Source organism: Corvus hawaiiensis, chromosome 2 (assembly GCF_020740725.1).
Source record: "Corvus hawaiiensis isolate bCorHaw1 chromosome 2, bCorHaw1.pri.cur, whole genome shotgun sequence".
In the NCBI taxonomy this organism is placed as follows: Eukaryota; Metazoa; Chordata; class Aves; order Passeriformes; family Corvidae; genus Corvus; species Corvus hawaiiensis.
Window position 1 is genome coordinate 95,582,904 of NC_063214.1, and position 26,489 is coordinate 95,609,392.

Sequence of the window (26,489 nt, forward strand, 5' to 3'; positions counted from 1 at the left end):
CATAACCCTAAATATTAAAACCGTTGTAATGACGTAGGAAAGCAATGCTATTTTGTATTAGTGTTATTTGTTGACACATTACTCATTCTTGAGTCTTCAGAACATACACTGCTCCTGGTTGTTCTCTTGCCTGTTGAATATTAGGGCTATTATTTCATGCTGCAGTATTGACTGCAGATGGCTTAGCTGTCTGCCATCCTCTGCAGGTTTTAAAGCCTGGTGGTGCTGTAGTGAATGTAGGAAGAGAAAAATGTGAAACCAAAACCTGGAGTAACTAATAATTACAATTTAGCATGTGTGTGAGAGAAGAGGAACAGCTGAGGAGATGTTTGCTATAACACATTGTACATCTGCTCAAAATGAATTAATTCAGGCAATGAAAAACTTTGCACTTCATCATATAGAAGCTCAGACTAATGAAGGTGAGAAGAAATTATGTTGCTGAAAGTGTAGATTAATACTAAGAAAGTAATAATAAAAGATGTGTGTGATGTGCAGGTTACTAAAGCTGAAGGTCAGTCCACAGCATGGTGTCTCCAGTGGAGACGTGACTATAAGGATGTTGCTGTGAACTGGGAAGCCTGGTGTTGCAGTTCTCTCTGCCCTACAAGGAGCTGCATGGATGTACTGGAAGTCTCTCCTGATTGCTGGGGTTTTATGTTGAGTCATAATAATAATTATAGCTCCTGGATGAACCGCTCAGGTCATGGTGTTTAGCTTGTCAAAACATTGGTTCCACATAGTGCAGGCAGATGACTCAGGCAGAATCAAAGGCTGGCATTTGCCATTACACTGAGGATTCAGTGGAGGATTTTTGGTAGATGTCAGTGACAGATGACATGAACTGAATACTGGTGCTAGGAAACTGTTACCCTAAAGAGAAAGATGTCACTGCATTGTTTTAGAATCATAGAATCATTTAGGTTGTAACAACCTCTTAAGGTTATCAAGTCCAACCAATAACCCAGCACAGCCAAGTCCACCACTAAACTATGTGTACAAGTGCCACATCTACTTGTCTTTTAAATAGTTTCAGGGATGGTGACTCTGCTACTTCTCTGGGCAGCCTGTTCCAATGCTTGACACCCCTTTGCATGAAAATTTTTTTCTTAATGTCCAATCTAAACCTCTCTTGATGCAACTTGAGGTTGTTTCTTCTTGTCCTGTCACTTTTTTTGGAGCTTGGAGGGCCTGATCTTATTTCTTCAGACTTGAAAAGATGGTTCTTTTCACAGCAGGTGTCTCAGGGATATTTGATGTGCAGCCCCTCGTATTGAGTGGCTGACCTTTTTTATTATTCTTAAATTGGAAATGAAGCTGTAAATGCTATATGAAATGCATCAGTGCAAATGCATCTTTGAAATTTATAGAGTTGGAGGACTTTGGATACAGAATTTGGATACCATGTTGAGGTAGGCATGCAGTCAGCTACACAGGGTGCAAATTTGAAGAATAACCAATAATATACTGTGTCTCGTGCAACACAAAATTATTGGAGTTTGTGAGCTTCTCATACATGATACTGTGTCTGTTGTTTTGTTTTTCCTGTCTGCACAGGATTAAAAAAAATAGTAGTGGGGGAGGAAGAGATGACTCTTTTAAAGAGTATCAAATATCTGTACACAGAAGTCATTACTTGGTTTACATGGAGCATGGCTTCATTTGGTAATACTTGTAAGCAGCAGGAAGAAAACACAATACTTTGCTGAAATATTAGTTAGGAAAATGCTGCAGTTGCATATTGCTCTCCCTTTCTACAAATTCTGTCAGGCTGATTTTTCACTGTGCTTGAATTATTGATAAAACATTGTGTGGGAAGGTGCTGCTTACCTGTCTATTCCAGTTATGTTTACTTCCTTATGGAGAGATGGAATGTGAACCTTCTCTGTCTGCGGAGACCAAAGCATTTTTTGGACATGTTTATACTAGAATAAATTTATACTGAACTATATGAAACAACTAGAATTGCCTTTTTGTTTGCCCTGTTTAAACTCCCACCACATAAGCTTAATTATGCATTTTGAGGTGAAGTCTAAAGAATGAAGCTTTTAGGAGCACTCAGAATTCACCTGGTTTTTACTGTAGTGGTTTTGAGATGGTTTTTCATCATTTTTAATAGAAACTGTAGTTATAGCAGTGCTGAGCATATGTGAAAATCCTACCTGTAATGTGCATTTTTATTATATAAAAGATTCATGCCTTCTTTCAAACTGCCTTAGGAGACCAGCTTAACATGGAAAGTATTTTATTGCTTAAGAGATAAACAATTGCAGCAACCAGAACCCAGGAGTGTTTTTAATTTCAATAAAAAAACCCCACCAAAGGTCAACTAGTGCTTCAAAATGTTGGTGCAGAAATCAGAGCAGGGCACTGCCAGCCCACACATCTTTTGCAGCCAAAGTTCTGTTCTAGGTTGTTCTGTATTTTGCGTGTGAGACCCACTGCATAGCATCTGTTAATACATCATTAAAATTAAACCACACGTACCTGTGGGGGAAGTGGTGGGATGCACTGTGATTACTCATCCCCCCGGGACTCATCCCCCCGGGGTGTCCCGATGGGCCATTTGGCCTCCCGACAGCGCCGGCGGTGCAGCGATATGTCACGGTGGCACAAATAGGTTGCCAAGCAGCAGCTGCCTTTGCCAAGCACCTTGTTTGGAGCCGTGACTGCTCCGCACGGCTATTTGTGGCACGGAGTGAAATGCTCAGCAGGCTTGGCTGGCCACCGAGTCGTCTCTGTAAGAGTCCCTGTCTGCCCCTGGCAGCCACCAGCATGGGCAGCCTGACTGGAAAGCTCTCCAGAGAAAGCAGCGTGGAGTGAGGCGGCAGTCATCCTTCAGCAGGGATTAGGCAGTGCAGCTATTTTTGCTATTGTTTACTAAAGCCCTTCTGGTAACTGCAGCGGGACACTTCTCCCTCCCTCTTCTACCATTTCTTTCAGCACCTTCCCTACCACCAGATTTGGCTTCTGATAAGATCCTCAGTGTGCCAAGACGAGACTGTCTTTTTCTTTCATACCTACCTTTTCTAGTTAAACGCTGAACTATTCCCTTTTCTCTTCTCCATAACACTGCATCTTTAACAACAGGCTGGTATGTTTTGTCCCATTTCCCAGGGAATGCCCTTGGGAAGCTGCTGCTGCTGCAAAACAACCAACCCCTTACATGCTTCTCACTCCCCATGGACAACTTCACTTCAGAGTAGCCTAGAATTCCCTAATGAAAATGCAGTGTATTTTTAACAATGTATTTCAGGTCTTGGCAGCATGCCTCCTGCAAAATGACAGAAAAGAGAAAGATGGCCAGCTGCTCTGGATTTGTGGATTACCAGACCTTCACAGTAGAAGCTGTGTTTTGTTCAGTAGCAGAAAGGCCCTTTTTAAACTCCTGTCAAGCTCCTTTCTTGCTTAATAGAAAACATTGGGAGTCATTCCACCAGCAGCAATGGTAATATGACTGGAGAACCAGGCAGCTTCTACTTATTGCACATATGGAGCCCTATGTTTGAAGGACTGCTTCTTGAAAAAGACTAGGAAGATTAAATCAGGCTTTTTGGATGGACATCTTGCTGCACTAACTTGCTGTACTACTTGCTTTGCTACAGCCATGCAGAACATTGCACAGTAGCAAGCTGAAGAAGCAAGCAAATGTTTTCTTGTTGACCAAAGAGGACATGAAACAGCAGAAGTGGCTTCTAGCCACGTTGGTCACCTGTGGATTTCAGGTTACTGCAAGAATTGTAGTAGTCCACCAGGAGAAAAACTTTATGGGGCACTTTTGATTTGCAGCAGCATCTTCCCAGGAGAATTGTCTGTGATCTGGGACAAAATACAGGAAAACAGTTGGGAAATTGTTGAGAAAATAGCGATAAGAGGAAGAGATAGGCTGACTTGCTGTTTCTTATCTTAGTGGCTTTGTGCACCTGCACTAATCCTGGTGAATCAGCATTTTTAGTCCATTGCAGTCAGTCTTGCTGGAGTTTTTTATACCTACAGAAGCTCAGCATTGACCTGTGCACAAAGCGTTGGGAAGCAAGACGAAGAAGCAGAACTGGCATCACTATACCTGCATATCTTTTGGCAGACACTGCTCATTTTCATCACTGGTGCTCCAGAGAATGCAGAAACCTTTTGTTCCAGGACTGCAGTGGTGCTCTGGCAAGATCTTTGTGGCCTAGGGCTACAACCTGAGCATTGCTTCATCTGGAGCTTGCCCCATGACAGATAAAAATAGGGCTTGAGCTGCAGCCAAGCTGTGTCAGTGGTGAGGGTGCAGCCTCCTTAGCCTGTTAGAGCTTGTGACTGCTGGTAGCTCTGGCATAGGATGAATAATCACACCTACGGACAGGAAAATAAGCCAGGTCATGCTGCCTGGCTCCCACCTACACAGGGAAATAGCTTGCCTAGGGGTTGCTCCTTTTTGAGGGGAAGTGAAGGAAAGACACTGACCAAACCCATTCCACAAATTTGTCAGCAAAGCAGCAGTGTAGGACTGTGTTGGCTGAGCTCAGGAAGGCAGCTGCGTGCAAGCTCCGGCCTGCGTGGAGAGGGGTGTGTGGGCTGCTGTACGCTTGCTGAGCAAGCTGTCCCAGCTGCTGGTGAGAGATACGGCCAAAAAACCGTCATCAGCCAGACCCTCTGTAGTAGGTCCTAGGAAGGTACAGGTATATTAAGAGACTAGCCTTGACTAGACCTTCTGTCATATCCTGTGACAGGACAAAAGGAAATGGCCTCACGTTGTGCTGTGGGAGGTTTAGATTGGAGATCAGGACAAATTTCTTCACGGAAATGTTGTCAAACACTGGAACAGACTGCCCAGGGAAGTGGTAGAGTCACCATTCCGGGAGGTGTTTTAAAGATGTGTAGACGTGACACCTGGGGACATGGTTTAGTGCTGAATGTAGCAGTGTTAGTTTAATTGTTGGACTCAGTGCTCTTGAGGTCTTTTCCAACCTAAATGATTCTGTGATTCTCTGATCTTCTAGTTCTAGTTTCTCTACTTGTTTCCATTGCTCGTCTCCTTCTTGTAATCCTCTGCTTTCACATGCCCTGTCAAAGTCTAGCAGATTCTTCAGATACCTGCGTGCTGTGTGTCATGAGCACAAAGTGCATGCAGTTCTGCAGTTCAACTGATTGCTAACAAGGCTGAGCCAGTTAGTTAGTTACTCAGGAGGGCTTCCCAAAAGCCTTCCTTTTCTGCAGTTAGAAAGTGCAAGAAGCTGAGTATCCCTCATCTGCCACAAGCACCGTGCTTCAAACAGGGAGAGCTTGAAGGAATGTAATTATTAGCTGCAAATCCTATTTCAGTTAGTTTTTTTACATTGGATAGTTGTTCTAAATGCAGCGCATCACTGGAAATAAAGCTTTGGTTTTCCTCCTTCATACATTGTCCATTATGGCATGCCTGTCAGCTTAGTTAATGGCCTGAGAAGCACAACAGAAATCAAATTATCTGTCTGTACCTTTCCCTTGTCTGAAGTACTGACAAGAGGAAAGACACCTATAGATAAATTCAGCACATATGACTTAGAAGACACAAGTGGAGCATTAAAGGCCATTTTTACAAGGTAATTAACATACTCTAGCATTAAAGCAATATTTACCTGGAGACAGGAGTCTTCTCTTCCTGCTTTCCACTGCTGCTTTGCCCATGATAAAATATTGTTAGAATCTGCCTCCACCCCTGTCCTGGGCTGATGTCATGAAGCCGCTTTATTCCTTAGCCGTCCGCTCACTGCCCAAGGCCGCTGTGCCTCTAAGACGGCCCCGGCCCGGAGCCGCGGGCCCGAGTGCGGGGCAGTTCAGCGGGGCCCAGCGGCTCGGGGGGGGCTCGGCGGGGCTCGGGAGCGAGTGCGCCGGGAGCGCTGTGCTGCTTTCTGGTTCCCTTTGTGTTCCAGCTAGCTGGGGAAAGGTTCTGTTGGGGTTTTTTTCTTGTTCTTTTTGCCCTTCCCTTCCCCTTGCCTCATTGACTCCCTTCCCTCCTCGCCGGTCCGGGGAGCCTGCGGGGTGGCCCCGGCTGGTCCGAGCCCGGGTGTCTGTTCCCTCTCCGGGAATTTGTTGTATTTTGAGTTTGGTTGGTTTTTTTTTTAATCCTGTTCTACCGTGTTTTGTTCGAGTTAATAAACAGTTTGGTTTCTTTTTCCCACTTTCACTCCTTGTGACCCATTTGTCTCATTGAAGGAGGAAATGGAGGAGCACTCATTCTGGAGTGTTTCCTCCTGAAATTTTGTCTCAAAAACCGAAACAACCCCCCTCAGCAGAAAGAAGCTGCAGACGAGTTTGGGGGTGACCTTATTTGCTCACATAGGTACTCACACCACAGCTCTGCTGGGCAGCTTCTGTCAGCAGCCAGCAGCAAAGACTCTTTCCAGCATGCGAGTTTACATAAGGGCCTGGCAGGGGAGTGTTCTCCTCTGTGCACAGCCAGCCTCAGTAAATCTCAGCGTGACAGGCTCACAGCCCCACCACTGAACTTTTAACTTGAAGCTCTAGGAGGGCGCTGAGTAGCTCCAGCTACATGACACGGAGCTGTTAAAGTAAATCACTTTGCTGGGAACAAGGAGAAATCCAGCATATTGTTTTTCAGACTTTGCCTACAGCTTCTTTGCAGTATAAGCATAGAATATATACACCCAGGAAAGCAATCGGAGCGAGATGGACTTCCAGCGCAGAGCTCAGCCGTACCCCATCCCAGAGGATGAAGAGGTTGCGTACAAGGTCACTCCTGATGCTCACAACTCTGCAGGAAATGAAGGCGAGAAACCAGTGTCAAAATTGCAACGTAGGCACAGTGAAATAAAACTCTACAAAGAGTTTTGTGACTTTTATGCAAGATTGTAAGTTCATTCTGTTCAGCTTTGGGGTGTAACTCCAGTGACATTACTGGTGTATTGTACATAATGTATTTTATGATCTGAGATCTGAGCAGGCTGTGCAAGCTGTTCTCTCATCCAGCCTTTGCCACTGTTCTGCTTGAAACATTGCCAGTTGTAACTGTCAACTAAAATTTGAATTATTTTAAATTTCATCATTAATTGCATCAGAAATTTTTATCAGCAGTAAAACTGGGGTTGGAAATTGTAAAGTAGTCTCTCTGCCTTCAGGTTGTTTGCCAGTTATTCTGGGCAAATGGATAAACCGCTTCATTAATGCAGAAGTATTACATACTTCACTTGTTTTACATATATGATGTGTTTGAAAGTGAAGCACGTTTTCCGGAAGAGGAAAACTTTGTTTTCATTTGGTTTTGAACTTTGTTTCATGTTTTTGCTTGGATTATACTTTACGTATAGCAGCACTTAACATCCTTAATGCTCGAGCACTGTTGAAGTGATGATGAAAGATCCCAGTTTCTCTTGTGATTATTCTTCATTTAAGATTGATAAGGAGGATGGGGAAATTGACTGAGGTTTTGCCCCAGAGAAAGCATACACAGTCCATGAAGACCATTGGCGAGCTTTATAGTTGATCACTCCTTATGTGTATAGTCACTGCAGTTTGTCCATAGGTCTGTCTGTTATGTATGGGTTAGACCATCCTGCAGCCCATCTTCATGTGAAATTTGCCCACTTGTTTCACTGTGAGGGCAGTGGATATTTGGACTGCAGTTACTGTTTTCCTTATCTGCAAAGATCAAGAGAGAGAAAAAAAAAGTGCCAGCTAATAATAACATGTCAGATGTGACCTTGCGTAGGGCTCTTCTGTGAGACAGTGTAAGAAATAGATAAAACACATTCCATTTTGAACCACATGCTAGGTATTTGCTTGCTCCCTTGGAGGGTGTGCAGGGAATGAATTCAATTCCTATTGAACATGGTGGGAGCTCTTGAAGGGATAAGAAGGAAGGCTTGGCATCGTGCAGAGGACTGCATGCTCTGCAGTTAGAAGCACAGCATGATAGCTATATCAAAATGTATGCATGCATGCACATGTGTTTAAAATAATGTCACTTGTCTAATAACCTTCCAGATAGATGTTTGAGTCAGTGGTTTTGTCAGCTGAGATCAGATTGTAATGAAACTAGACCATTACCCTATATTTGCTCTCTGCTACCACATGGTATTAGGGCAGAGAGGTGATCCTGGAAGGCATCGCTTTGGGAGTCTAGATATGAGTAAGAAAATGTTTGCAAAGCAAAAATCTAAAGAACCTTTTTCTGGCCTTAATTAACTGAAACACAGCTGTACTATCTTCTGCAGAAGTGGACAGCTACCACACTGCCAATTCTTTTGGTCCTGTGCCTTTGAGAAGCAGCCAAGGTTGCTGTTTCAGTATTTCTTTGCATCCCTGGTATGGGTTTGCCAGCTTGTGTTGGCCTGTGTGTGGGTTGCGGTGGGTCAGCCAGAGCATTACATCCTCCCCCTTGGCCCTGGAGTGGGCTATGAGCTGGTACATCATGAGCTGAGCTCCCTGAGATAAATCCTAACAAGCCAATCAAAAATCCCATGACTTCAAACTAAATTTGTAAAATAACTTCAAGTTATGCAGAGCTCGTATAAAGGATAATTATTTAACTATTCTGGTTTTCATTAATATCTGCCAGACTAGATCCCGCACATTCTTTCACATTGTTTATTTAGAGCTCTGAACTAATGCTGTTATACGTATATTTTAGAATTAGGAATTGGTTTACAATTAATAATTTATGTTTTCCTATGTGATGCCAGTTCTCAATCATTGCTAATAATTGCCCTTGTTTCCAGTAATTTTAATGTATTTCATAATTCTTATAGTACTTTGAATTGCCTGTCTTTTTTAACCATAAAAAGCCTGTAAATGTGTCCGTAGTGTCAACATTTCTGTTTGGGGTTTTTAATTAATTAGAGCACATCGCAGGGATTTTGTTTCTAAAGAGTTAGGGAGCAGGGAGAAGTGGTTAGTTTTATTTTTGAGGAGATGCCACAAGCCATGAAGTTCATTGAAAAACTTGTGTTGAGCAGCTTAGCATTAGGTTGATGTAGTTTGGCCTGGTGTGGGGAGGGGGGACCACCAACAACCGGTGTTGTTGTGTATTTAGGCTAATTTTCTCTTTCTTTTTTTATTTTTTTAATGCCAGCAACATGGCGAACGCACTCGCAAATGCCATCTGTGAGCGCTGCAGGGGGGGCTTTGCCCCTGACGAGAAAATTGTCAACAGCAATGGTGAGCTGTACCATGAGCAGTGCTTCGTCTGCGCCCAGTGCTTTCAGCAGTTCCCTGAAGGGCTCTTCTACGAGGTAAGCAGGACCCCTCCTGTCACCGTACCCCCTCTTGAGCCTTCATTCCCATAGCAGAAGTAGCTACAGGCAGACAGATAGCTTAGAAAGTCCCATGGGAGGATTTGGGCTCTGAAAGAGTATGCCCAGTAAAGGGAGAAAAAAGCCAGAAGCATTTCTGTACTAATTTGGAGGATATCAATGTATATAACCTTTTTTAAATGTGGAGCCTAATGTTATCAGCACTGACAGAAAAACTGCTGGAGATATTTTTCTCAGTGCAGATTTTTTTCCCTGAAATTTGTGAATCTGGTGTATCATACCAGAAATACAGAGTAAACATACTTCTTAGAGGAGAAAGTGATATAGAGGGAAACTCCAGCATTCTGTGGTCCATAGGAGGTTTATTGCTGAGTTGAGTGAGTCCAGCTTGGCATGGAAAAAGAGATGATCTGTATGTCAGCATGCTGAGATCCAAACCAGACAGGGCCAGTGTAAGATCAACTCTTTAAGTTTAACAGTCCAGAGCATTCAAAATTATCAGTTCTTAACACACTTTCACAGGTTAAAACCTGATCCCATTCATATTTCTCAGCTCCAGGTCGATTGGCCTTGTCTCAGTAGGGTATTTTGGTATGGGTATCATTTTCTTTTACATTCCTCTATCATGGGGATTCAGAATGTGGCTCAGCACAAAGTGACTTTAGTGAAAGCTCTAGACTGGTTTATAAAATACAAAGTGATTGGTCTAGGGAACAATAGGTGGTATGAGACAGGGAATTACTGTCAGAGATAAGGCCCTGCTCAAGTAGCTTACAGTCCAGCTTCAGGTAGCAGTTACAGGATTTGTGTCATACGATGATCTGAAAAGGAAAATGAGCAGAGTGTAAAAGGAACAATCCTGTGCTCTCACATACAGGTGTCATGCTTTGGCAAGAGCACAATAGTTTATCTTCCATAGAAGCATTTCTAATTTTACAGAGCCAGTTATGTGGTGATGAGGAGAGCCTGAGGGAAGAGTGTGGATCGCAAAAGAGCCTGGCTAAGGGGATTCCTGGGGATTTGCTTTTTCTCACCTTGTTTGAGGATCAAAAGGTTCTAGGGATAGTGCTACATAAATTGTAGTAAATCAGCCTGTAGTGTTCCATAACGCATCAAAAGGTGATCTGCAAGGTAGAATTAATTAAATATAAACAAAAGAACACCCCCTAGATACTTAACAAGTGGCATTACAATTGTTAATATATACTGAGCTGACTCGATAAAGAGTCCATCCTGACATGTTTAGACCTGAGGCAAATGTAAAATGATATGAATGTTTCAAAATTAAAATATTTGTAATTATGTTAATAAAAATGTCTTAAACCAATAAAATGTATTTTCTCTAAATAATGAATACTTTATTAATTCTTTTTCTGACTCAAAAAACAATGAGATATTCCAGGGACCTCTTTCAGAAAGTTGAATGGTCCTTAAAGGTAAGTTTCAGAAATCGTCCTCTAGGCAGCCTATATCCCCTAAGGGAGACTGCAGCAGAAAAAGTCCTACTTTTGGACCTAGTTCAGGAATGTTACAATCTCTCTGTGTTGCTCATGGGTGGCCATACCTGAATCTCTGTTGCAGAGGCAAGTATCTTAGTGATGCTTAGATATATTGGATGTAGGCATTTTGCTTCCTACTGCTACCTTGTTAACACTTACATTCATGATGATTGGTCTTTGACACATGCTGCTCTCAAAGACAGTAAGTCAGAAGTGGAGTGCTAGTAGGTTATCGCAGGAATGAAAATAACACTGTGTGCTAAATGTTTGAGCTGGGCGTGTTCAGACTCAAGAAGAGACAATTGAGAGGGCACCTCATCAACATATATAGTTACCTGAAGGGATGGTGTCGAAGGAGGGAGCCAGGCCCTGCCTGGTGGTGCCAAGCAACAGGACAAGAGGTAATGGGTAGAAACTGATGCACAGGAAGTTCTACCTGATCATGGGAAAGAACTTCTTTACTGTGCAGTGGTACAGGTTGCCCAGAGAGGTTGTGAAGTCTCCCTCACTGGAGATATTTAAGAATCATCTAGATGCAATTCTGTGCAGTGTGTTCTAGGATGACCTTGCTTGAGCAGGGAGGTTGGACCAGATGACCCCACCTCCAACCTGACCCATTCTGTGATTCTGTGGGAGGAAGGAAAGTCCTGAGCAGGTAGAAGGTGGGCTTACGTTGGTGAATGCTCAGGAGTGGCTGATAGTGCTCAGAGGACTTGAGATAATCTGTATCACTGTCAAGAAAAACACTGACTGGAGAAGACAGGCAGAAAGGACATCTTCCTCAGACCGGTTTAATGCAGTCTTTGAGAAGATGGATGTGTTTGGAGGTGTGGCCAGGTAATGTGTTTTTCTGAGCAGGTTCCCGTGGGTAAATGCAGGCATTTGTTGGTTGCCCAGAATGAGTTTGTGTTTATTCTGTGCCTGGTTTAGCTAAGCTAGTATTTCTTGGAAATTATTTCCAGCTCTTAGCAATTAAGAAGACAAATACTGTTCCCCTGCCTATTGAAAGCCTTGCAGAGCTCCCCCACTTAGTCATTAAGCTGCTTATCACATTTGCCATCACACACTGCCACGATAAGCTTTCACGCTGTGTTCCATGGGTGGGGTTGGAACTGGTCAGGTCTCGTGTGCTGCAGGACTTGTCTCTCGGCTGCCTCGCAGGCACCCTGATCAGCACAGCTCGCTGTGGTCTGGCTCTGGAGCCAAGTCGCTCACAGGCACAAGTGGTGCCCATCCACAGCTTAGAGTCTGCACAGCATCCAGGAGTTTTGTGGATGTCCTCATGAACCTGTGTTAGGAATGATAGTATGGATTCCTGAGAGCTAATGTGAAATTAGCCCAGAAATTGTGGGTAGGGCATATTTGATTTGTGTTCCAGTTTGCTCAGTAACATCATTTTAGCAAGTTTTTTTATGCACTCAATCTAAACAAAAGTTAACACAAGCACATTCCAGCAGAGTTACCATCTCCATCCTTTGCTGTTAGGTGTGAAGTGGTAGCAATTCTGGTCTGCTTTTACTCCAGCACCTGGAAGGTGTGTATTCCCTAGAGCTGCTGTTGTAGAGCCTCTCTACAGGTAGCTGTGCACAGTCCTATACTAATGGCAGAACAGATGGTCAGATTTGTTTCTATTCCAGTTGTACCTCGAGTGTTTTCTTAAAAAGGTTTTTACCAAAAGCCACCTTAGAGAAACAATCTCTTAAAGACTCAGTTTTTGTGCATGTCTTTCCACTTAAGTTAGCTAAAAACATGCAGGTAAGCTGGAGGTTACTTCACGAGCCATTTACCTCGTGGACCTTCAGCATATAACAGTGAAATGACCTTGCTTTAAACTATGTACTATAAGATTTGTTACAGAAGCTCAAGGCTTTCTCTGATGATAACTGCTGGGTCACCCACAAAGGGCAGCACAAAGGGCAGCACAAACGAGCAGAGAGGTTGAAAATATAAACAAGACTGAATGGGAACCAACTTGCCTGACACAAACAAGAGGGGAAGAAAACCTGTTTGGTCTGTCCAGATCAACATGTGGTGGCTTTGAAATTTAAGCAAGCCTAAGCATCCCCCACTGGACCACCTGTTTACACACAACAGGAAGCTTTCATTTTTTTTTCAGTTTGAAAAGGATTTTATCCAACAGGAAGCAAGCACAATTCACAATGAACCAGTAATTTCCATTACTCCTTGAGAAAGTAATAGCTCTGTACCTCTCAATTATTATTTTTTTAAAAGCTGAAATTAAAAAGTAATCTGTTTTAGAGTTTTACACTGGAATAGCACTTGATAAATTTCTGGCAGAGACTTTTCAAAAAGTCTATACTGAGCTAATGTCTTTCTGTTCCTAATAGGTGCAATTCAGGTTGGGAACAGGAATTTTCTAACCTTAAATATCTAGTGACTTTAAAAATGTTTCATTAGATCCCTGTTGGGGTCTCCTCCCCTGCCATGTAGCCCTGGGAGAGGGGCCCTGAGGGCACAGACACGGGGCTTCCCTGCCCCTGCTCAGCCTCGTTCCCATTGGTTGGTTTGTGTTCCCTGCGCGGGCAGAAGGACCCTTGGTCCCGTGACTGGAACAGTTCCTGGGCAGAGCTCCGGCCATGCGGCTGGAGAAATAAACATCTCTGAAACAGCTAGCAAGAATCTGTCTGTCCGTATATATTTCCTTTCCACGGGACTCCTGGTTTGATATATGCGTGTTGCAGGATCCCCACTGCAACAGATCCCCATCCTGCCAGTTGCAGGAGTATTTATTATAATTATATTGTATTCAATTCTTGTCATTTCATAGTATAGAACAGGTAATCTTGAAACACATTTCTGTATTTTCTGTCCATGTACAAAACCTTATTTTGTGGGTAGTATTTTATGCTATTCACTTTGTTTTGTCTTAGGCCCAGTAAAAAGAAAAGAGCAAGGTTTCCTGCTGTCCTCTTTTTTCCACTGTTTTAAACTGAGACGTTCAAATCCAAACATTTTATAGAATACTTAATATTGTCTACCTGGTTTTGACATGCCCATTGGCATTTGTGTCTAATAATGATGGTGCCTGAAGGTATCTAAACATTTCCCTTCATTTCAGCACATACTTGCCTGCATGTTTTTACATATTCTTTGGCTAAGCTACTAATTCAGTACTGTTGAATCTTTTTATTCCATATGGGGTTTTTTTTTTCTATGAGAGCTTGAACTGTAGCTGAACTTACCTAAGCTGTGATAAAATTCAAATCCTTTAAAATCAATTTAATCTGATCGATGTAGTGAACTTTGCTCCTTAATATTTGGACTTGATTATCTTAAGGGTCTTTCCCAACCTAAATGATTTTATGATTCTATGAAATAAGCATCATGAAGCAAAAGGCTTATTTCCCTTCATGTTTTGGCTGTACTGCTCCATAAATTGCAAAGATTTCTGCCCCTGGGTGTTCTTCCTACCCCAGCCTCCACCATGTGTACTTCCTCCGCTATGCTGGGTCATTCTGGCAGGAAATGTAGAGTGAGGAAGACCTCAAATAAGTTTGGGAAAAATGTTTCTCGCCTCCTGCTGGCCAAGCTGTTTGTTAGCTAACTTCCTGCTCAGAGTGTGCTTGGCTGCATCAGTTTCAGCAGTCTGTCAAACTTCAGATGTCTCCTGTGATGTAAATGGGTGACAGAAAATGCCTTACGCTCTCAGCAGAACCGGAGAAATGGTGTGCTATTAACACTACATGCTAACTAGTAGGTGAAGTAAGGCGGGTGGATGTAATGCCTAGCACACAGAGCTCATGGTCTGGTTTTTTTGTTCAGCCCCTCTGTTTTACTACCTAATTGTATCTGGAAACACACCAGGGTGTTACAGCATTTATGTTAAGTGCATGTTCCTCATCCCTCTAACACTTAGATCTTTGTCTATTTGCAGTTTGAAGGGAGGAAGTACTGTGAACATGATTTTCAAATGCTTTTTGCCCCTTGCTGCCATCAATGTGGTAAGTTTTAACTCAAAGTGAAATACTTCACACTGATCACAATGGAAGTGTCACTGAGGGAAGATGTGCTGCCCTTGTATCTGTTCTCTGGGAGGTGCTCATGTTCAGCTGAGCATCTGAACCTCCAGAATGAACTAGACTTCAGAGAAACTGGGGAGTTGCTTTTTCTAAAGGTCATAAACCAGTAGGATTGAAAAATAAAAGTTTGCATTCTTTTAGTAAGTAGTTTAGCTGTTGAGCCAGTGATCCAGTGAACAGACCATTCATAAACTCCTGATTATATACACCATTCATGACTCCTGATTATTTATATCTGTACGTCTCTATGTGCTGACATTTGTCCCTTCTCATGTAACTGAAACCCTGCAACAAGACTGTCATCTGCTTTGACTCTTGTAACCGACCTGTGCTGTCCTACTTCACAGAAGCTGAGGCAATCTTCATCATCTATTGTTATAATTAAGTGATGGTCAGCTGGGCCCCTGCTGATTTTTTTTGAAACAAATACCTTTAAGGCTTCAGTGTCTAATGTCCGTCCTACGTGATACTGAGGGCTGCTTTTTATTTGCCGCTGTTGATGTAAATGTTTATGTGTCTGCTGTGCTGACATGCACTTGCATGTTTTCTTTTTTCTCTGTGTGTGACACATTTTGCTGGGCCGGAGCTGAGAAGTCATTATTTGATTATTCCTTAAACTGCTCTGGAAGCCCTTTTGTTTCTATGGCACCTTTGGCAAGGTGCTAAAGGTTTAACTTATCTCAGTGAGGCCATTTGTTGTCTGGGGGGTGGGGTTGAACACCAAGGAAGAGGGAAGTAGATGCCGTGGAATATGAATTTAAGGCTGCAGACATGAACAAGCAGGGGAAGAGGAAGAAATGGGTTGGTGGCAATTTGTGAGGAGCTATGCTGCCTGTCTCTCCAGGATTTCTCCTGCACAGTTGGCACAGCTTCCCCTTCTCCTACCCTCTCTCCTGGTATTGCCAGCTCCCTTAAAACCGCATCAAGGTCCTGCCTGGAGCTGGGCTTTTCCACTGCTTTTACTTAATAAACACAAAGTCAATGGGGCTGTTGTCAACGATGAGGCCTTGAGCATTCCTGACATTTTTGGAGTCCATCGGATTTTGTTCTTGAAAAGCTATGACTTCATGGGAATGCTACAGAGTCACATGCTGGATGTTACTGTCCACATCGGTTACCTGCCTGATCGTTCCCCTTTGGCAGCTCTGGAGTTGTTCTCCAAAGCCAGAACTCAGCCTCCAACAGCAGTGGGAAGCTGAGCTCCCAACACATTTTGCACTGCTCAGGGCCCCTGGCTACACTGTCCATCCGCATAGAGAACAACTAAATCAGGCATGTGATGGACATCACTCCACTGCCTGTGCTGTACAGTCGCACTGTGCATGCAAAACATTAGTTCTCACGCTATTTTTTTAATGCCTTATGGGACAAGACTCCCTGTGGTAGGTCAGAAGTTGTGTGTGTTGGATTGACTGTTCTGCAGCTTCACTGCACCTGTGCATTTGGACTCCGTGGGAGCTTTTTTGCAGGAGGTCCACAGCCACTCAAGCTCAGTTCTATTGTGCCTTGAGTATAGAATACCTTCAAGGCTTGGTCCTAGTGGAGTAGAAACCCCTGCTATGTACATGGCAAGTTAAAATTGTCAGATCCTTAAAGAAAAGAAGGAGAAAGATGATGAGGACACAAGAAAGCCCTTTTTATATGAAGTACTCCATAAATTTCTTAACAGCTTGAGAAGGGATAAGTAAAAACAGTGAAGGGACCAAAACAGGATTATTGCAGAGAGAAGGTGGAGTGTGCATGTAGGACTTGTATGTAAGGAGCAGAAGGTCCTTTATCAGCAAAGATGTCTTCTTCTGACCCATAGCAAAAAACAACAAACAAATCCAAATTCCAGGGTTTGGAATCACAACTGCGATATTGAAAGCAATGTGTCCCCCCAGATTTTGGGGTAAGAAAAGGAATGATGGTTGTAGTCATTGTAGTGATTCATTTGTAGGTTACTTTTAACTTTGTCTAGTATGGTATTTTACATCCTGGTGTTGTGTTTCTTACAGGTGAGTTCATTATTGGTCGTGTTATTAAAGCCATGAACAACAGCTGGCATCCAGAGTGCTTCTGCTGTGATATCTGCCAAACAGTATTGGCTGATATTGGATTTGTCAAGAATGCTGGCAGGTAAATCTCCACCCTTCCTTCTGTTAACTGATCATAAATTGAACTAATAGCAGGACTGAGAAGTTTTGGTTCCTGAAGCTTTCCAGCTCAGATGGAGCAACTGAAGTATTTTCTGTGAGAAGAAGGTCTAAGAGCGCATCACAAAATCAAGAATGAGTATCTTAAAATATTAACATTTTACCTACTTCAACACTGAGTTTCATGGCAAACATTTTCTTTTTCCGGTGACATTTTGGGGCCATTGTTATATGTAATAAGAGAGAAAACATTCAGATACAGAAGCATTGTCTTTTTTTATATATATAAAAATGTTTACTTTCTTTTTCCAACTTGGTTCTCCAATTTTGGTCTAGTTTGGTACCATATAATAATAATTGCCTAATGTTCAGTAGGACCCTTCACAGAGTAGGATATTTTTGCCAGCTGTGATCAAAAGAATGTTTTACAAGTGGATTATATGGCCATTGCCTTCTTATGTATAATACAATATACAGAATTATCTACAGAAGTAGGACCTGTGTGCTCATCCAGCTTCCAATCTAAATGTTTAAGAGTTTGAAAGTAAAACATTTGGCAATGAGAATCTATAAGAACCTTTGTTTTCTGTGTTTCAACACAGCTTTAACTCAGCTGAGCTGAAGAAATTATACTCCTGTGGTGCCAGAAAATTAAATGATCACCCTGAACTTGGGTGATCCCTCCTTAGCAAGGAAGTTGTTTTAACAAGACTCAATAAAGAACTGATTGAAATGAGGTTCTGAGAGATTTTTGGTTTATATTTTGCACTGTAGTACCTGATAGCAATACTTACCTCTCTTTTTTTATGCTGTTTCAGACATCTCTGCCGTCCTTGCCATAACAGGGAAAAAGCCAGAGGCCTGGGAAAGTACATTTGCCAGAAGTGTCATGCCATTATTGATGAACAGCCTCTCATATTCAAAAATGATCCTTATCACCCTGATCATTTCAACTGTGCAAACTGCGGGTAACTTTAGTTCTGCAAAGGGAAACAGGAAAATGCTGGGCTTATTTGCTTCATCAGTTTACATCTTAAAGTGAAAACTTATCCTGTACAACTGACAAGAGGTGGTGGGGTTTGGATGTCTTGTGGCCAGATGTGTTACTGCTTTTGGCTTAGTGGGGTTCAAACAACAGCTGACCTGCTGGGGACTAAAGAAAGATTGGACTGCAGCACAAGGTGGTACCTTACAAAATACAAAGTATTGACACAGATACTATTTCTATAGTAGTGAAATGATGGCTCACTATTTTGCTGGGAGAGGAAGAGAAGCGGTTCTCTTTTGTTGCTTAAATTACTATCTTGCCTGTTTTTTTTTTTAGTTCAACAGCATCCAAACTTTTTCCTCTTTTTAAAGCCTATCTTTTTCAGAAGCCTTCTTCCCATCTCATTTTATCATCTTCTGCAGCTGCAGCCCATGAAACTGCACATTTCTACATCCTGCACTGATGCAGAGATGTAGGATGAGCATGGGAGCATGGAGCATTGTAGGACATAGCATGGATTCATAGTTGTTTAATTCTGCTGCAAAGGAAGCTACTATTTCAGTGCCATAGCAAAGGCTGATTTGAATAACAGTATGGAGTGTTATATCAGTGCAATCAGTTGAGAGTATTAGTGATTACAGTCACTTTCAAGTTTTAGCTGTTCTCAGTATCTAACCATGCAAATTACATAAAAGTAGAGTTTATAAGATTCTGCAATGGGAAATGAATCAGCCTAGCTCATGTGGGTCTGTAGTTCTCTTTCTCTGAAGTTCGATACAAGGAAAATGTAACTAGATATAAAGGACTACATTTTACTTTCAGTTACAATTATGCAAATCTAAAATAATCTGGTGATAAGTGCCAGAATATAAACCAAACATCTGCAGCTTTCACACACAGATTTGTGCTGCTTGAGCAGAATGACAATAGCTCAGTAGCTGTTTCCAGAGAGATTCGGTGCACCTCGCTTTGCAGCCTGTCCTCAGTTTACTGTAATCAGGCTTGAACTATGTTGAACTATGTTATATTTGATGCTGCTGCATTACTGTAGTATGAATATAATTTCTAAAGCAAATGATAACTTTTTGTCATTTCAGAAACTCTCAAGAGTTGACATTTTTGAATGCCTTTATTCATGCTCTCAATTCATTAACTTCTGAACAGGAAGGAACTTACTGCTGATGCTCGTGAGCTGAAGGGAGAACTCTACTGCTTACCCTGCCATGACAAAATGGGTGTCCCCATCTGTGGGGCATGTAGGAGACCAATTGAAGGCCGTGTGGTGAATGCTATGGGCAAACAATGGCATGTGGAGGTAAACATCAGATGCTATACAATGTCTCTTACAAACGTAAACCTTAGCATATTTATCTGTGATTTTGCTGATCAACTTCAGTGAAAGGATTCTCAAAGTTTGCAGCAATAATTACAAATGCCTTCTCCAAATCCCTCTTCAACCTTATTGTGGCTGGTCTTCCACTGTGAAATAGGAGTTAATTCCCACCTTACAGAGACCTTTGACTGTGAAACTAAAATCAGTAATCAAAGGAAGCAGGGCAAGACAAAAGAAAGTTTCAGAGCTCAAAGCAGTAAATGTGGAAAGGCAATCAAATCTGTAGCAACCATGTTACTAAGCATCATAATACCCTTAGGTCTTCCGTAGTCATCTGCCATGTACATATTTCTTTAACAGTTCACAAGAGTTCATATTTCAAGGCCACGTACAATATTTAGTTCCACATCTTCCATTTTAATTAGATAAATTATTTATTCCTTTTGTTGTTTTGAAAGTCTCCTCTAGGAAATGCTTCCTTCACAAGGGTGTAATGATAATGCAGATTATTTAGTAACTCTTAATTCTGTTCACTGATAAAAAATGAGAATCCATTGCTTGTGGGTTTTTTTGTAACTTTTGGATTGAAATGTTGAAGACATTAAAAGAAATATTATTTTAATGGTCTAAATGTAGAAACAGAAGTTTTAACTCTGCTTTTCAAGATGGCTCAGTAGACTTCAGCCATGTTCAAGTAGTGGATGTGGTTAGTTTGCTTTCTATAAAAAAATAACGTTACTTCCAAAAGATAAAAAAATGTAATTTTCTTTGTAGCATTTTGTTTGTGCAAAATGTGAAAAGCCATTCCTGGGCCATCGTCATTATGAGAGAAAAGGCTTGGCGTACTGTGAAACCCACTACAATCAGGTAAGGTTGCATATTTTTAAAAATGGCATTAATTGGTAAATCCACAAATCGGTTTTATTAGCTAGAGATGTAAAACCATGGACATTCTTCTGTTTTGTTAAAGGCACCTGTGGGTGTAATGGCAATTAGTATATGTTCTGTTGTGTTTAATTTATACAGGTTTCCCTATTCATCTGTGTGGCATTAAAAAAGAAAGCTGCAGGTATTTCACAAAGGCCGGCTAGGACAATCAGTATCAAGTTGTTCTTCAAGCTTAGTGGTACTTAAGTAGAGCTGTTATGGCTTTGACATGTCTGTGGATCAGAGCAGCTAATGACACCTAATCTCTCCTAAGAAGTTAAAGATGATTTTGCCACTCAGTAACTGGGTTGGAGCCCCAGTGAGTGATACGGTTTTCCCTGCATCTGCTGCTCTATGACACTGTGTGTTGATATATGCTGTTGCTCAGTCATTAGTTTGATGAAGACTTCCAAGACTAAATTTGTCAGAAGACACCCTCTAGTGACCACGTGCATTTATGTAGGAATTCCATGTCACGGTACCACCTCTCTCCAGACACCCTTGGAGGTGGAGTCCAGCATCACAATGCAAGGACCTTTTTTCCTTGGAAGCCACCTATGTCGTGTCACATTCACCTCCTTGCTTACATAAATACATGAGGAGGGCTTACACTTGGGAGTTGTAAGGCATCTGCTAATTACAGATGGATTCTTAATTACTCATTAGTGAAGAAGGGCAGATGATTGGTGCTGGCATACTTGCAGACTGTAAATGCTGTGACGTTCATAGTAAGTGTTGCAGCTGGCATGGGGCAAGTCCATACACCAGACAAGAGCTGTGAGTGGATGTCTTTTCCTAGGTTAACTACTACAGTTAGAAAAAATACATGAAGTTTTTGGCACTTCTTGTTATATTGTGGACAAATGTTAAGCCTGGAAAAAGAATTAATATTTTTGCCCCAAATTTTCCTTTTTTTTTTTTAATAAAGATAAAATTTTCTTACCGTTACAGCAATACATTGTTTTAGTCATGCATGTAAGTCCAAATGTTAATTTTTTTGGTTAGTAACAATATGTATATGACACCAACTGCTGTATTTCAAACCTTCAGGATTAGAGAAATCTTGAAACAAAACAAAATCGTACTTACAGAGAATGAAAGTTAAATAAATGTTTTCAGCTTTAATATTATCAAGACTTTTTGTGATGAGATGATGCAAAATGCACTAGGAAAACCAAACCAGACTTGCCAGCATTCTCTTTATTTCACTGGAATAAACAGGAAAGCGATTGTGCTCATCAGCTGAAACATAGTTATTTTGCTAGTTCAAGAAGTTACCCTCAATAAAATAATTATATTAAAAATTTATTCCTTCTCTTTCCTCTTCAGCTATTTGGTGATGTTTGTTTCCATTGCAACCGTGTGATTGAAGGAGATGGTAAGCACTTTTCTAACTGTTTCCTTAATGTTCCTTTTTGATGGAAGTTCTCTTTAAAAGTGAAAGTAAAGGGGAAACAGTCCTGTTTTCATTAAAACAAAAACAGACGTTCTCTTGACCAGAAATTCAATTAGAGCCAATAAACCAGAGACCAAGTGGAAGGAAAACCTTACATCATTTCATGATGGTAGAAGATCACCCCATGGCCAAAGAGAACTGTGAAACCCCTTTTAGTGACATGCAAAGGCCAGGGATGCTGGAAGATGCTCAGAAGTGACTTCCTGCCATACCATCTTCAAAAAAGAACACATGCAAGGGTGAGAATGAGCATACAAGCATCTCCACAAATTAATTTGTGGATCATGAGCCAAATTCAAAAAAATATTTAGATACTGAAAGACATAGGTGGGCACTGTTGGGAATTTTTTTAAAATGCCTTGTTCCCACTATGTCCGTTTGAATCCTGGAGATATTTACCTATCTACTGCAGGCACCTTTCTTTTGAAAATCTAAGCTTATAGATAATGTCACAAAACCAGGAATGATCATACTTGGAAATATATGGCCTGTAAAGGCAGAACTGCAAGTAATTTGTTTGTTTTGTTATTGTTTGATTGGGTTTTTTGGGAGAAAGGGGTGGTTTTGAGGGATTTTTTTTTTGATAACTAGCTCTGATAAAATGCCAAAAGCAAATTATTCTACTTGAAATAATGTGACATTATGTGCCTATTTACCCCATCCAAAGTAAATGCTATGTTAGCCTCATCTAAGCCAAAGCCATTAGCAAAGTAGGAGGAAGCTTTGAACATTCAAAGAGAGACATAAACTATTTTATAGTCATGTAACTCCAGGGTAAGACATACATTCCATAGATGTGCTTTCTCCGCATTTTCTGGACTGCACTATACCTGCAAAATAACAATCCAAAATGCTCTAGAGGAAAGAGTCCTCATTTTCGGTAAAATTCTACTGGAATGAGCAGAACTGCAACTTTCCTGATAACTACATCTCTATATGATCCTAATCTTTCACCATATAATCTGACGCCCATATTGTAAGTTTTGGTCTCTAAACTGAACAGAATATAGTATACGCTAATTTCTTTATTTTCAGTGTATGTCTTCAATTACATTTCTTCTTTCATTTCTGCACACAAATTTGAGTCAGCTGTCACAAATTTGGTATCCAGTATTGTTCTCTGTCTGGTGAAACAAGTATCTGTGGCAACAGTTTTTCAGAAGGGTGCCTATGACTGCATTCCTAGGGTTGCTTGGGAGCAAAGACTTTCATCTGTCTAGTGTTATTCTGGACAGTAATAGAATAACTACGTATCTGTGGACATGCTGGCCCCATAGTGCAGGAAAAACCCTCTGCATGACAATGCTTTGGTTCTCCTTGTTGTTGACAAAATACTGTGAGAAAAACATTGAGAAATCGAACAAGAAAAACATTACATGAAAAATATTGTCCCACATTCTCTAACTTACGAAAATTTTGCCAGGGAAAACTGGAAAGCTGTACTGAGAGGAACAGGAATTGGATTTACCTACAGAACAAATAGAAAATAGTTACTTTCTCTGCAAAGCAAAGAATAAAAAGAGTCCATAGTTTTTTTCACCTTGGTAGTGCTGATTTACCAGCAGTGTCCTGGCTGCTGGCTTCACATTATTTTCTTCAGCTGAGCAAGTGCAACTGTTGATTGCAGTGCAGTCTGAACTGGATCTGAGAAAAGAAACTGAATGAAAACATAAACACAATTTTGCTGGATTGCTCTTCAGCTGGAAGCGTTTCCTGATTAAGTTGGAACCCGGCCTCACAGAACCACTGCCTGAGATAAGCTGGGTATGAGATGAAGTGGAAGCAAAAAATAGGAGGCAGAAATAGGTTAAGCTGGTCTTGCCTCACAGACAGCTGTATCAATGCTTCACAGTCCTGCTTCATTACACTCTAAAACGTGTTTGCTAGTTTGGCCATGTTATTATTACGGTCCTTAATACTTGATACAAGAAGCAATGACTGTTCTTCACACCTCATGAATATGTAAGCTTAAAATCTTTGTAATCACTTTTTTTTAATTGATAATGCTAATGATTTCTTTTTTCCCATCTCCCTAGTTGTGTCTGCTCTGAATAAGGCATGGTGTGTGAACTGTTTCGCTTGTTCAACTTGCAACACTAAGTTAACCCTCAAGTAAGTTTATGGATAAGTGTGATGTCTTCAAAACAAGTCAGTGGTTCTCTTCAAAGCGTAGATGTTGCTATAGCGTAGCTGTTACTATATGAAAAACATGTAAGCAGCATTGAGGAAATAAGAGCCTCTCTCTTCCTCTTGCTCCACTTAATTCTTTATGTCTCTTTCAGCTATCTCTTCGGGTCTTCCTTCAGTTAGTCTTCCTAACTCTTCTCCTTTTCCATCCTTTATTTTTTCTCATTTAACTCTAAAGGGATAAGTTTGTTGAAATTGATCTAAAACCTGTCTGCAAACACTGTTATGAGAAAATGCCAGATGAATTTAAGCGACGACTTGCCAAACGGGAACGTGAAGCAAAGGATAAAGAGAAGCAGAAAAAGAAAAAGCCAATCTGTTTGTAAACTTCTTTTCCTTTTCACCGCCACCTCTGCTTCCTTCTTCTTTGGTTAGTCCGAAGGATGCTTTTTTTGCACTTTGCATGAACTTACAGCAGTCAAAACCAAAGCATCTTTCACACAACTGCAACTTAAAATATTAACTCGTTATTCCATTATCTTATGTTTAGTCTACAATTAAGTTTGAAAGGCTTTCTAAATTACATGGTTAATAAATATGGGCATCTGGGTAAAATCTATGTAACTTATTCAAACACGGTATTGTAATCACTGTCTACAGTGTATATACCCTTGTAAAAGTAACTTAATGTATACGTATAAATTGGGGGGTTAATTTTTTGCTTGTGTGCACGTAATAGGAGATTTTTTTTTTAATTCTTTTTTTCACTATCTCATCCGCTAAAACTTTGCCTTTTTTCTTTGTTGTCTTAGGAATAAATTTGTTGAGTTTGATATGAAGCCTGTCTGCAAAAAGTGTTACGAGAAGTTTCCTTTAGAGCTGAAGAAAAGACTGAAGAAATTAGCTGAAACTTTGGGAAGGAAGTAAAGACATCATCTACTCTCCTCTTCCTTTGTGAAAATCTTATAGATATTACTTGGTGGGGGGCTGGAGAGGAGAGTTGCTGCTTTGAGGCTGCAGTCAGACAACAAATGCTGATGTATGCCTTCTATCAACCCAAAATACATTAAGATCCTCTGTTCTCTACACATGTATGCTTGGTTGTTGACAAACTGTACTTCCAAAACAAATACCAGCTGACCTGAAAGGATTCTGACCAATAATGCCATTGTACTGATGCAGGTGGCCTATTCTGTACACTGACACTCTGCAGAACTTTTCAGAGAGAGAAAATTTGCTTGTGACCACCACCTGTGAAAACAAACTTTGCAAATGTGCCCAACTTTAGGGACGTGTATTGTCATTTATGTTAGTGAAAATATTAACCTTCGTATTAAGCATGCAGACAAAACTTGCCTGGTCAAGGGCAGGAAACCAGTATACTGTGCCTCATGGAAAAATTCACACTTGGATTTCAGGCCGAGTCATCTCATTAAGGAGCCTTGTTTCAGATGGTTTGAAAACTATCAGATTTCTAAATACAGCCACTGTACAAATGACATACTTCTGATAGATTATGCTTCCATGATGAATGTTTCTACATCAGGCTTAGCATGAGATACTTATATAAAAATGTATTCCTATTGCAAGAAATGAGCATACTCAGAACTACTTGAATTTTGCTATATTCCACTTAAAATAACACATTAACATCTATATATGCTTTTGCATTCTATTTACTTTTTGTGCCTTATTCTGCTGGACCATACATACCAGTGTACCATTAAATATATATAGTTTTATTTTTTATTTCATATTTTTATGCAGAAACTATATAGAAGGTATTTTCAGAAGATAACATACTTTGCCTTAATTATACAGGATGCAAGAAGCATTTTATTTGAAATGTGAACATCTGCATTTAAAATTTAGCTTCTAGACTTCATTGATTTTCAGAACAATACTGAAAATGCGTATTTCAATTAACTGGCAATACTACTTTTACACCTCTGAGTGTAAATATGCAAGGTTTGATCCTGCTAGGATCTACTTCTTTAGCCATCCTCAAGGACTGAGCTTACAACTAATCAAAATTCTTTATAACATACATTTAATTGTTTTATACTATTGAGTTCTGTCCATGCAAATTTGTTTTATTTTCCCCTTTCTTATAGAAAATACAGCTACTTAGGTCTTCTTGATGGTACGAAGTATGCAAACTTTTTTTTATTTTTGTACTTTAGTGACTTAAACAGATTCTATGTAATTACATAACAGGAACTAAAATTTTCTTTCTTGTTAATGAAAAATTAGTTACTTTAAAACATCTGCTTTCCTGTGTCATCAATAAAGGCCATGTTATTAAACCTTGTATTGCCTCTCTGAAATAAATGCTTGAGATGGGTGGGAAAGCAGTAAGACTTAGTTCCCTGTGACTATGTAAATACTTCCTTATTATCTTGATTTAAAGGAGACATATGCCTTTCCTAAAGGCCTATGTCTGTAGGTAGTTCTAAGGTTCATAAAAGAAATCACAGTTTGTTTCATAAAGAACAGCTTGATTCTTCTGGATATTTTCTGAATTGGCACAGTCACTAGGTTTTCCTAAAGAAAGTATCTTGTCTGAGTGTAAAACATACACCCTCCTGTTAACTTTTTCTCTCCTGTTTTCACTGTAATGAAACTGTCACCCCAAACTTCCAGTTTATTGCTAGGTAGGGTATTTTTTGACTCTTTTATCCTACATAATTATTGATTGCCCTAAGATTCATAAATATAGCCCCTTTGTTGAAGACTACAAAAGCTTAA

At 40.7% G+C, this 26,489-nt stretch overlaps 1 protein-coding gene across 8 annotated transcripts in view; it reads left to right on the forward strand.

Annotated features, from left to right (window-relative positions):
- LIMS1 (LIM zinc finger domain containing 1) overlaps window positions 1-26,052 on the forward strand; it is a 68,837-nt gene extending 42,785 nt beyond the window's left edge. For 4 of the 8 annotated variants that reach the window (XM_048326997.1, XM_048327005.1, XM_048327015.1 and 1 more), the window contains exons 2-11: window positions 9,056-9,215; window positions 14,631-14,697; window positions 16,773-16,893; window positions 17,729-17,878; window positions 19,063-19,213; window positions 20,006-20,098; window positions 21,488-21,536; window positions 23,651-23,726; window positions 23,980-24,171; window positions 24,554-24,641. In XM_048326997.1, coding sequence (XP_048182954.1) covers window positions 9,056-9,215; window positions 14,631-14,697; window positions 16,773-16,893; window positions 17,729-17,878; window positions 19,063-19,213; window positions 20,006-20,098; window positions 21,488-21,536; window positions 23,651-23,726; window positions 23,980-24,127 — 1,015 coding nt within the window. In that variant the 3' untranslated portion in view covers window positions 24,128-24,171; window positions 24,554-24,641. Of the gene's footprint in view, window positions 1-6,479; window positions 6,837-9,055; window positions 9,216-14,630; window positions 14,698-16,772; window positions 16,894-17,728; window positions 17,879-19,062; window positions 19,214-20,005; window positions 20,099-21,487; window positions 21,537-23,650; window positions 23,727-23,979; window positions 24,173-24,553 lie in introns of those variants that run through there. The other 4 variants (XM_048326949.1, XM_048326959.1, XM_048326967.1 and 1 more) reach the window with 4 other exon arrangements.
- Window positions 26,053-26,489: the final 437 nt, after the last annotated feature.